The sequence below is a fragment of the Phoxinus phoxinus genome, assembly GCF_949152265.1.
Source record: "Phoxinus phoxinus genome assembly, chromosome: 9".
Lineage (NCBI taxonomy): Eukaryota > Metazoa > Chordata > Actinopteri > Cypriniformes > Leuciscidae > Phoxinus > Phoxinus phoxinus.
Genome location: NC_136884.1, coordinates 32,222,569 through 32,235,454, shown reverse-complemented (window position 1 = coordinate 32,235,454; position 12,886 = coordinate 32,222,569). Strand labels below are relative to the sequence as shown.

The 12,886-nt window shown below is 38.7% G+C and overlaps 1 protein-coding gene across 3 annotated transcripts in view; it reads left to right on the top strand.

Annotated features, from left to right (window-relative positions):
* Window positions 1-5,067: 5,067 nt before the first annotated feature.
* The window catches only part of LOC307004698 (guanylate-binding protein 4-like), a 238,983-nt gene continuing 231,164 nt past the window's right edge, over window positions 5,068-12,886 (top strand). For all 3 annotated transcript variants that reach the window (XR_013799110.1, XR_013799111.1, XM_079624104.1), the window contains exons 1-7: window positions 5,068-5,152; window positions 6,081-6,273; window positions 7,368-7,495; window positions 7,967-8,076; window positions 10,794-10,981; window positions 11,273-11,515; window positions 11,929-12,209. Coding sequence is in view for 1 of the 3 variants with exons in the window: in XM_079624104.1 (XP_079480230.1) it covers window positions 6,099-6,273; window positions 7,368-7,495; window positions 7,967-8,076; window positions 10,794-10,981; window positions 11,273-11,515; window positions 11,929-12,209 (1,125 nt within the window). In the remaining 2 variants the exon portion in view is untranslated. The remainder of the gene's footprint in view (window positions 5,153-6,080; window positions 6,274-7,367; window positions 7,496-7,966; window positions 8,077-10,793; window positions 10,982-11,272; window positions 11,516-11,928; window positions 12,210-12,886) is intronic.

Genomic DNA, 12,886 nt, shown 5'->3' with positions numbered 1-12,886 from the left:
TGCACGTGAACTAGAGCACATCCTAACTTAACGAAACTCAGTGTATACCTCACACAGACATGACAAATACATCAAATACACAAAGCTTGAAATGTCTTTAAACGGAATAATTCAAAACGAAAAAAGAAAGACTACTCTCTGATTATGTAATCCATTATTAGGCTCATTTATGTGCATTTCTCTCTATAAGCGCGTTCACACGGAGATGGCGATCGTCAACTTCATCTTTGTAGCCGAGTCGACACTTTTAGAGAAAACACTTGTTTATTAATAAAAATCAATACACGCATCACAGAATTTACAGATGCACGCACACATATTATTTCGAAATAACAAGATATTGTGTTGAAATAACATTATTATTAATAATAGCCTACATCTTTTAGAATAGGCCTATTTGATTGAATGCTGAATGTTGCGCTTGTTCAATTTAATAAAATTACAACTTTAATTGTGATCATTAACATAACTGAATATTAAATATTTAGTGACCAAGTTTTGCGCAGCTCCCCGTCACTGGGTTTTACGACAGACACTGTTTACGGCAAACACCTTGATGGTCCAGCATGGCTAGTGCCAGTACTAGTTCACGTGATTCAAACTTAGCTACTGCTGAAGCCAGTTTTGAAGAGCACTTAGCAGAGTTGTATGTACAAACAAAGGAAGACTCAGACGGAAAAAACCTTACGTTTTTGTGCAAACCGTGTCCACCGGGACTAAACAAACAAGTATGTACGTCAGCCACATCGAGCTCAAATTTGAAGCGACACATCGAGTTACGGCATCCGAGCTATCTTGGCAAATATCTGCGACTGAATGATGAACGCGAGAAATCATTAACGAAGAGAGGACCGCCGCCAAGCACACCCACCCAAGTTAAGCTCACTGCATTTAGTAAAGGACCTGCTGTTTCCTTCGTTTCCCAGCAACAAGTGGATCAGCTTGTATTGGATTACATTGTGGGAGATCTGCAGCCTTTGAGTAAGGTCGAGAAGCCATCGTTCATCAAATTTACATTTTATATTTACATTTATTCATTTAGCAGACGCTTTTATCCAAAGCGACTTACAAATGAGAAACAATAGAAGCAATTAAACTAGCAGTAGGACAACAGTATGTTAGCCTGGGTTTCCCCAGACTGCCTTTGCTCAGCGCGATTTTATTCTCGCTGAAAGGCAGTCTGGAAACCATGGACCTGATTTTCGCCTCGTTTAGGGAACCAATCACAGAACGGGGAGGGATCAGCAAGACGATGACGACATCTTTGCGACACAACTAAGCAGTTTGTTTATATCTATGGAGTCAACATGGCAGCAGACGCGAAGCTACCTTTTGATGCAGCCTTAGATATTGTTCTAAGTAGTTTAGATCGCAATTTTATTTAGAAAAAAGAGCAGCGTTTGGCGTTAAACCATTTCTCTACATACGTCATCTGGTATAATGGAAACGATTGGCTATGCGCATTTGATAGACATTCTTAGCACCCAATAAACGGCGCCGGCGCATTCGTAAACCACGCCTCAAATACGAGAAAATGAACATGTGGTTCCCAGACCCAAGTCTCAACGAGAATTGGGTCTGGCGTTAGCCAGGCTAACAGTATGTAAGTGCTATGACCCTTCACAGTACAATCCAACGCATTATTTATTTATTTTTTAGAATAGATAAGAGTGTTAGTATTACTGGATCAAGTGCTGCCGAAAAAGATACGTCTTCAGCAGTTTCTTAAAGATGGCTACAGACTCAGCAGCTCTGGCTGAGTTAGGCAGATCATTCCACCAGCAGGGAACAGTCATGGTGAAGGTCCGAGAGAGAGATTTCGTGCCTCTTTGAGATGGCACCACCAGACGCCGCTCACTTGCAGAGCGCAAGTTTCTGGATGGCACATAAGTCTGAAGTAATGAGTTCAGGTACAGGGGAGCAGTGCCAGTGGTTGTTCTGTAGGCAAACGTCAGTGACTTGAATTTGATGCGAGCGGCAACCGGCAACCAGTGCAATTTTGTGAGGAGAGGAGTGACGTGTGCTCTCTTCGGCTCGTTGAAAACCACTCTAGCTGCAGCATTCTGCATCAGTTGCAGAGGTTTGACAGTGCAAGCTGGGAGACCAGCCAGGAGAGCATTACAATAGTCCAGTCTGGATAGAACAAGCGCCTGAATAAGGAGTTGTGTGTTAACAAATTAGTGACAGGTTTGCAGCCATCCAGGCATGTGCCTTCAAGAAAGCAGGTACAGAAACTACTAAACAATGCATTCCAGGAGAATATTTCTTGTAAACATGTAAATAGGAAAATGTTTGCGTTATTTTGTCACTTATTTGGATTAGTATGCTAGCTGCAACCATTCACATCCAGTCTTTGTGCTAAGCTAGGCTAGCGGTGGGTGCGTCAAACAGACTTATAGCACGCACGGAGATGAAAAAGGTATGTATGGACTTATCTAACTCTGGGGGATAAGGTGAATAGGCTAAAGTCCCAAAAAGTCGGAGTGTTCCTTTAAGTTAAGTTGTTCAGCTGCTAACTGTTCATTTCCTTTAGATAAATATAATCAGGAAGATTTATCATAAATGAATGTAAATGGCATTTTCATCGTTTTTACTCACTGTTTACTTCCTTTTGAAGGTGTGAAAATGTGTTGGTTGAGTATTGCACATTGAGCAGGGTAAGCCCAAGCTAATTTGACATTACAGTACATGACTACTTTGGTCTGGTTTACATAGTTACTGCCGTTCAGAATATGCTGGATTTTTGTCAGTAGACTGATCTTTTCCCCATGAACCTGAATATACCTTTTTTTAAGTCCTGGGTAATTTGGTTCATGCTGGCTAAATAAAAGTTTCACTGAACATACAGTATACCTTGACTGCACCTTTTATTTTCCAATTTCTACATATCATGATTACACATTATTTAAGGGGTAAATATATTCTCTATCTCAACATTATTTTTCTCCTGGCTATAATAATTGTCTCTTGTTTATTGGTACAATAATTTTGATTAGTTTTGGAGTGGCAGTGATTTGCAGCTGGTAATGGATGGTAAAGAGGTTCTATTGAGTAAGATAGTGGCCTATCTTAAAAAGAATTTAACAAATTAACGTGAACTAGTTCATTTTTAGATATGTGAACTGAACTTTGAGCTAGTTCTTTTTAAAGCAGCACTCAGTAGGTTTGGAAATGTCTTCGCTGTTTTCTCGCAGGTTTCGTTTTAGAGCTCCCCCTATAGTTTCGGAATAGATATTTGAGAAAACTGTCGTAAAACCATTGGCAACTTTCCCCCCTCCCATCTTCTCCCTCTGGTCACGTGCATTTGTTTTCAGAGAAGCCGCCGGCGAACGCACGGAGCCATGTCAACCGAGGTATGTATGATACTCAGAATGATATCATATAAATGTACGTGTGCAGTGCCGTACAGCAATTCGTTACATCGCGAGACTTGATATCACGCGATACTTTCTGACGCGGAGGCAAAGTTGCAAGTGTGGTTTTTCCACTCACAGGCGCTCGGGGGGTGCGAGACGACCACCATTCAACCCGAAAAAAGGCTGTTCGGTTAACGTAAAAAAGTTACTTAGAGCACCTTTAAGTATGAACTGGCACAACACTGACTACAACAGGGGAAAAAAAAATCATGATTATTCATGAATACTCTACCCTCTGGAACCGTTTTTCACTGCAACTGAATATCACACAACACTGGTGTGATCGTACGCATCAGGGACCAACCAAAACTGATCACACCGACCGGTATGATTAGAATGTTGTGCGTCACATGATCAACTGCTAAATTCAAACGTGCTGTCGCGCTTTGGTTGGTGCTGAGTCAAATCGCAACTATTCAGTGTTTTCAACCACATAAGGTTTATTTTAGGATTCAGACTTTTAAATACACATAAGTACTAGCAAAACAATACATGTATAGTTTGTAAAATACACACTGAAGTCTATGGAAATGGCAATAACAATCCTTTCAATTATAAAATGACGTGTTTATTTATATCAGATACACATTGTGTAGATAACTATAAAGGTTACTCTATTCTTCAACCAGTTCACCGGCCACTTACTTTCATGTGTTTCGGTAGAAGTGGATGAATTGACGTGTTGTAAAACAACAAAACACATATACTTACATGTATTTGAGAATCGCAATATCAGGTAGTTGATGACATAGCCAACAAGTTTTTAAATATTTTTAATAAAAAAGGGAAACCTAAATAAAAACAATACATCAGTCATATAGCGCTGTTGTGGCTGCGATGTGTCATGTGATAAGCATGACGCGTCGTCATGGAAATAATAAGGGGATACATTCCAAAAAAAAAAGGTCACCTTAAAAATTCACGCTCTGGATACAGCTAGAATATTTGAAGCTTACGTGCGAAAGGGTTAATTTTTTTAGTGCATATCCATATATATATTGAATCAGATCTGCGAGTGTGTGTCCGTGCGTGTGTGTACTGCTTTGACATGCTTATAGGGACACAAATGGCCTCATAATGTCAGTGTAGTGAGAATTTGCTACATTATGAGGAAATCCCAACTTTCTGGGTTAGACTCTTTCCATGTGTATGTTGAAGACATAATGTTATCTGTTGTTGTTTATCTGGCAAGGCTTGTTATCAAGGCTTTCATGCAATCATTTTATTGAACAGTAAACTCATTGAACACATTTCTACGTTAGAAAATGTTTGAGTAAAAGAGCTTCCTGGACTCTTACCTTTGCATTGTTAGTGTCATACACTACTGATTGAGTCACAGGCAAACATATTATCTCATACCCAGGATAAAGTCAGACATTGTTGGGAATTTCCAGTTAATTTCATCTGGAGGGAAAAACACCACAGATTAACAATGACAATGTGGTTACACATTCTGGGAAGACTCCATGTTCTTGTATTTGCTAACACATGATAAAGTTGCTGATTTTGAAAGTGAAACTGCACATTGCTATTTGTTGTGTCAATAAAAGTGGATGTAAGTCAGCCTCAGGGAATAACCAGAGAGATATTGAGAGACCAGGGAAATCCCCTAACTTTAAGACCAATTAGCTTTAAGAGGCCGGACTTGAAGGAGTGTCTAAGATACACAGATATAATGACAGGAAGCTAAACATGTATACTCAGATTGAGCTGCTGAAGTTAAGTAAAGCAAAAGGGTAAGTGACGTTCTTTCATCCATGAGTATTACAACTGATAGGAAATATCATTAGCTCGGCATAACAGCTATTACACATAAGGAGAGTCACCATAAGCCATATATAAATGTGTGTGTGTGTGTGTTTCAATACTTCAAATGACTTTGTTCATCAACTAAACCCAGTAAAGTTATAGACCAGAGGAGTTTGAGTTGGGGCTGATATTTCAGCTGGAATAAAACAATACGTACAGCATTTTTGTCTCATTCAGTGTGTTTGTGTCATTTGTGGTGAAAATGTGTATGTGTGCACTATGTGATTGTGGATGTCTGCATGTGTTGAATAATAAGGTTTATATTGGACTGTTTATATAACTGTATATAAGTCAGTATATTCTGTGGCTTTTGTCTGTTTCTCTTTCCACATGTGTATGTGTGTGTTAAGACAACATGAGAAAGACTTTTACAGAAACTTACCCAAACAGAAAAAAGGAAAAAGCTGCTCATCTGGGGAATCACTGTATTGTGTACTGTAGATTTACTGGAATATTTCTTAACCTACCTTAAAGGATTAGCTCACTTTTAAAGTGAAGATTCTGTCATCATATACTCACCCTTAAGTTGTTTCAAACCTGTATGAATTTATTTCTTCTGCTGAACACAAAGGAAGATATTTAGAAGAATGTCAGTAACCAAACAGTTTTTGGTTCCCATTGACTTCCATAGTAGGAAAAAAATATACTATGGTAGTCAATGGGAACCAAAAACTGTCTGGTTACCGACATTCTTCTAAATATGGAATTTTTAGAAGAGGAAAGAAATTCATACGGGTTTGAAACAACTTAAGGGTGAGTATATGATGACAGAATTTTCACTTTAAAAGTGAACTAATCCTTTAACTTTTTACTTCAAGTACACTGGCATTTTAAATGTGTGTATCTGTTGGACAGCTGTATTCTCCAGTGATCATGGATACACCAGTCTGCTTGATTGACACTGGGTCAGAAGGGAAGCTGTGTGTGCAGGAGTCAGCACTACAGATCCTGCAGCAGATCCAGGAGCCAGTGGTGGTGGTGGCCGTGGTGGGTCTCTACCGCACCGGGAAGTCCTACCTGATGAATCGCCTCGCAGGAAAACAAACAGGTTAGAACTATACAGGCAGCAACATTCAAAGAGCAACCCAATGACATGACTTGATGACTGTTTAAGACCAGTAACCATATTTTATGCCTGTCTTAAACGATAGTCACACTTAACATGCAGTCAAGGTGATTATGCGCTAATCTGTCGACCAAAGGTTTGACGGAGAAGCCAGGTTCATGGTGTGTTGTACACTGTGCATAATATCTGGTAGAATAGCCATGACAATGTGACTTGCAGCCTACAAAATGTACTAATAAGTTACATACTAACTATTTCACAGCTTACTTTCTATTCCTAAAAGTACAATTTTTGCTAATGAATATTAAGTAAACAGGCCAAAATCGACCTGTTCTTGGCAGAGCTTCTGAGAAAGGAGCTGTAAAATATATATTGAGATGTTTTTTGGTACTTATACAGCAAATATATATTCTTAAGGACATCAAAACCTAAAATAAAACTTCAGAAAGATGTACAATATGGGACCTTTAACCCTTTATATTGGCACCAGCCATTATATATTTAAAACGGTAATATCCTATACTAAACCTAAACCAATCTTGACAGACTATATATAATTTGAAAGCTTACAATCTCTAGTTTTCATTTTTCTGATTTTTAAAATACATTACAGGGGAGCCGTAATTTATCAATTTGCATCAAGAATATTTTCATACTCCTAAGGCGTGTTAAGACATGAAAAATCATGAAAGAATGGTAGAAACCTTGTTTTCATGCCAAGAGTTCAAAAGATAGCATCCATTCAATTGTTTTAGAAAAAATTAATAAGGGATTAATAAATATGTTATCAAGACATTTGTCTTGTCAGTCTGTCAGAAGACACTGTTGTTGTCAAAATCTAACAACTACATATCCTGGTGGAAATTTGTCAGAAAACTGTAACTCAAACCATTTCACAGATTATTGTGCTGATCATCTGCCAAACTTTCTCTAGTTCAGCAAGACTGTTATTTAATGTGAAATTAAGCACATAAGTTGTCACAACTTAAATAAAGCAATACTCAATTTGCCAAGGTGATAACCAAAACATTTTGGTGAACAGTGTTCCATGTTTCTTTGCTCTTGCTCTCTTTTAGGGTTTGCATTGGGCAACACCATCGAGTCCAAGACGAAGGGCATCTGGATGTGGTGTGTGTCTCACCCCACTAAAGCAGGAACCACTCTGGTGCTGCTGGACACGGAGGGACTCGGAGACGTGAACAAGGTGACGTAACAGCCTGTATGATATAATGTGATAAAGCATACATCAGAACCTTTGATGAGAAAACTAAAGTTAAAGTTTTGAGCATTTACAATTATAGCTGAAAGTAGCAAATATGAACAGGAATCGTGTTCAGTTCCATCGTAAGATGTAGCTGACGCGAGGCGACAACACAGTCAGCTTTCATTGCTGCTAGTCCTTTTACATCAGCTTGATGCGTCAGTGCGCTTAGGACAGGATTACTCATTTTAAGTTGGGGTGTTGGACATATTTGAGAGACCAGTTCACAGAAAATAACCAGTTCACAAAAACAATTTATCCACAAACTAGACATCAATAACCATTCATGTGTTAGTTTCTGACACATTTTAACCACAGGGTGTGCACAGTTCCACTATGCTGTCAGGGGTTTGTGTATGATAACAATCTTGTAATGTTATTCTTTGTCAAATGATTGTATCCAATCTGTTTCAGGGGGACTCAAAGCATGATACCAAGATCTTCTCTCTGGCCGTCCTTCTGAGTAGCACTCTAGTTCTGAACAGCCGAGGAACTATTGACAACAGGGCCATAGAGGACCTGCAGTATCCTTTCATTCATACATTATACAATTTTCGAGTTGATATTTCATGGATTAGTACAAAGGAATGTTGTTTCCTCTGAACATTTCCAAAATAGCATTATTCATGGGGAAAAATAGTTAAGAAAAAGCAGTTGAGCCAGGTTCTGAAGACTGAAGAAGCCCCGGTGGTGCACTTTTGCATTTATTTATTTAGCAGCATTTTATTCAAAGTAAGTTACAAATGAGGAACATAAGAAGCGATTCATCTCAAGGAGACAATCAAATTACCTTGATATTTTGACATATAAGTGTTCATTGTATTATAAAATCAATGTAAGTTTCAGAACTCAACTTCCCCCTATGCCATGTTGAAGGAATGCCTACCTCACTGAGCTGTAAATATGCACAAACATAATCGCCATGGTTTAAATTGATTACTAAGCCAGAGTCAGAGCATGTCAACCCCAAGGGAGCAACCAAAATGACTTATAAAGACTGTATAGTGGTGCCAGTCCCTAAGCTAATGGTTCCCAAACTTTCCCCCCTTTTCAATATTTGAAAAAAATATTTTCAAGCAAGGGTGAGATATGCCTCATCATATTTTTTTTTTTCACCGCACCGGATGCGACGGCAGCACCACAACAGCTGATGTCTACTGGACGTGACAAAGCAAACATTGCAAATATATTTGTCCTTTGTGTAAGAGCACTGGAGTTCATCAGAAACAGAACGGGGCATCAGTTTACTGTTTTCACATCGCGCCCAGTAACTGTTACATGTCAGTTTGTGTTTTGGACTTTCTGTTTGCATTTGTTCAGTTTCCCGCCACTCCTTTGTTTCCATAGTCACCGCCATCATTAGTTAATTTGATTCAGCTGTGTGTAATTAATTATCTTGTTAAGGTCCTTTGTCTGTCCCATGTATATATTCCCTGTGTTCTCCCTCAGTCTCTGTCGGTTGTCATTGATGTTTGGTTGTGTTTTCCTCCATAGTTTCTTCTAGTCTGTTAAGTAAAGTCTTCATTCCAAAGTTATTCCTCATCGTCCGTATTTTATAGCAGCACCAATCGTGACAGATTGAACATAAGTGGGATCTATTTCATTTTGTTTGATTGCGCCGATCGCACCTGGTGTAGGCCCTTTGTTGTGGTATTTGTGAATCTGAAGTATAGGCTATTCGTCAACTGTTGTATGTTTACCTTTCACTAGCAATCCTTTCACAAAAGTGCCCATGCTTAGTACAGAACCATGCATCATTCGTTTATTTATATTTCTACACGGCTCCCTGCTGTACTCAATTCTGATTCTTCAATCGCGCCATCTAGTGGTGTGTTATTGCACAACAACAACCACTACATCTGATAACAGAACGTTCAAGCGTTTACTGCGTCATTTTGAGATCATAAATTAATATTTTGTGTTCAATTATTTACTTATCTGCCAAGTAGCCGCATAATGGATAATTACACAGTGTAGTCTTTTATCACCCTGCATAATAAACTGCTGACTGTACACTATTCCTCACCCTTGCCACCCTCTTTCTGCGGTTGAAAAACACTGATTGATCGATATTATGTAAGAGCCATACACATTTCGGTAAGTTGTACTGTATCTTTCAACACATTGTTCATTCGTGTTTATTTACTATTAACTAGTAAAGAGTAAGAGATGTTCGGTAAAAGTAACCTGCTCTGTCTAGTCTGTCGGTGTCAGTGTCCTCTTTGCTTCACAAATTTTCTCTGCGTGAGAAAATGGATGTGTGGCGTGAGAGCGTGTGAAAAGTGTCAATTGCGCTGTATGAGTGAGATTTGGCAGCCCTGCTCTCTCTGCTCAGTGTCGGCTATCTTATAGCCAAAATATCGCCATATAACAGAGGTAGAATTTTTTCTGGCCACCAGTTCAGTGTCTGTCTGCTCGGCATCCATCTTCACCTGTTCTCCACGCTGAACACCGGGAAAAGTCACGACGTGACCATACGTGCCACTGCCTAAACTGAAACTAACTGGTCCATTTTTTTATTAGCGGTGTAGAAAATGTGCAAACAGCTCTTAGAGAGAATGGGTTGTCATGTCCACACATGTATTTATTTATTTATTTCATAAAACCGCAGCATTTTGCGTCATATAATCGCATAGGCTTGACATCGCAATTGCGATATTATTAATCGTGCAGCACTAGTCCAAACTCAGTCCCGGAGGGAAACAGTCCTGCAGAATGTATCTCCAACCTGCCTCAACACACCTGACTGGAAGTTTCTAGTATGTCTAGTAGGACCTTTATTAGCTGGTTCAGGTGTGTTTAATTGGGGTTAGAGCTAAACTCTGCAGGACAGTGGCCCTCCAGTAGCATGATTGGACACCCCTGCTCTATAGCAAGGGAAGTACTGGCCTTTACAACCTTCCTCCCTCCCTGGCAGGACAGGTGTTAGCCTTATAAGGCCCCAAGAGCAGAGCTCTAAGACAAATGGCTCCTTGACAAAGCGGCCGGTGTGGTCCATTGGCGACTGCAGGACCTGAATCACGAGGTGTAGACGCTCGACATACAGTACAATCAATCGGCTTCTGATGACAAAAAAAGATGACGTGTTTTACAGATGCCTTTTTTTACTCATGGACGCTCCACATATAAGATCATGGACTGCCATATGCCAGTGATTTCTCTGGCAGATAGTTCTCTGTTTTCTCTATGGCGTTTTTTATGTTCTCTGTTTGCTTAGTATTCAAACCTAAACCACTGCCAGATATGTCACAGAGCTGACTGAGTATATAAAGGTCAAATCATCTGATGAGGGTGAAGAAGACTCAGAGTTTGTTAAGTTCTTCCCTAGTTTCATCTGGGCTGTGAGGGACTTCACCCTGGAAAATAAAATCAATGGCAAATACGTGACTGAGGACCAATACTTAGACTATGCCTTGAAGCTGAAACCAGGTAATATTTAAATTGAGCTTTTAAATGACCTGATCATCATTGAAAATAGTGTGTAAGAGATACTGTACAGCCAGTCAGAAGCAAAAAATAAACCCTGACTGGAAGGTCAGAAACAGTTTTAGAAACAATTTTAGAAAACATCACTGAGCCTGGGAAAAACTTAACTTAAACTAATAATCTAATGTCTGTTCAAGCATGCAGGCAACCAAAAGCAACAGGGAATAGCAATTTACAAGCAACGCTGTATTTTCCTAACCTCTTTGACAAAAATGTGTTTTGTATCTTTAAAAGGCACTTCAAGAACAGTTAAAGAGTTCAACCTTCCACGGGAATGTATCCGAAATTATTTCCCATCCCGGAAGTGTTTTACTTTCCCGTTTCCAACCAACCCAGAGAATGTGTCTCGCCTGGAGAGCTTGGATCCTGCTGACCTTTCCCCAGATTTCCAGAAGGTCTCAGATCATTTCTGCAAGTTCATCTTTGACAGGAGTGAAGTGAAAAAGCTGAAAGATGGACACACAGTCACAGGCAGAGGTGATTCAATAGGATATATGCAAAATAAACATTAATATATTATTAACTTACTATATTCAATTACACAAGTGAATAGCAACTGTTTTGAATAGTAACCATTTTGGTTCAAAAACCTAAGCTTCTCTTTATTAGGTTGTGTTCTCATTGCACTGTAATGCCCCATACCAACAGGAGGAAAAAGACTAATTTCTAAATTGAAATGCTCTTCCATGTTTGTAATGTAATTGCACTGAACTGGGAGACACAATATAAGCTCCTATTCTTCAGAAGAGAGTGGCAAATTGTAATTATACCCACTAAAACTATCATAAACTGAATTATGACATTTTTTATTACACTTTCTGGACTGCATGTTTATTATCTATAGCTGCCTAGTTAATTTCCTTGTGTCTGACCCTTCTCCTTCCCTGAAGTTCTTGGTCAGCTGGTGAAGACATATGTGGACACAATCTCCAGTGGTGAAGTTCCATTTCTGGAGAATGCTGTGATCGCCATGTCATTGATTGAGAATGAGTCTGCAGTGAAGGAGGGGATTCAAGTTTACAAGAGTGGAATGGAGAAGCTGAAGGACTCCTTCCCCGTGGAAATGAAGGAAGTGTCCTCAGAACACCAACGTCTCAGCAGCTTGGCGACACAAGTCTTCATGAAGCGTTCCTTTAAGGACAATGAGGGGATATTCATGAAATGTCTAGAGGTGATGCCCAGTAAATAATGTACAATTCCTATTGAATTGTTATTCAAGAATCTATCTATCTATCTATCTATCTATCTATCTATCTATCTATCTATCTATCTATCTATCTAATGTAATTCATTACAATGTGCCGATTAATTAATTTAACTAATCGAACATTGAATTTGGCTGAGAAATTACCCTCAAAAGATAATTTAAAGTCATCATTGTGTTAAATGAGAAAAGCATAAATTAGACATTACAAAAAGATTTTAAAAAAAAATATTGAATTTATTATTAAAAAAACTAAAACTTTAGACTACAACAGCCATGATTACTAAACATTCTTCAAAATATATTATTTTATGTTACACAAATGAAAGAAAGTCATGGAGGTTTAAAACAACATGGGGATGAGTAAATGTAAATAAACAGAATTTAATTTTTTGGGCAAAATATCCCCAAAATATGATTATTATATTTTTTTTTAATGAAGAAACACTCTAAATAAGAAACTAAAACTGCCAGTAGGTGGCAGTAAATGTTTAAATGAGTCATTCCTTTTCAATGGCTTTCAATGATTGAATAATTGGTCCGCACAATAGTTCTGCTCTGGCTTTATAGGTAATATTTTCGTTGGCAAAATTTAGCAATAACTGACAGTATCGTGTTTAAAATATAACAATATTAACTTCTTA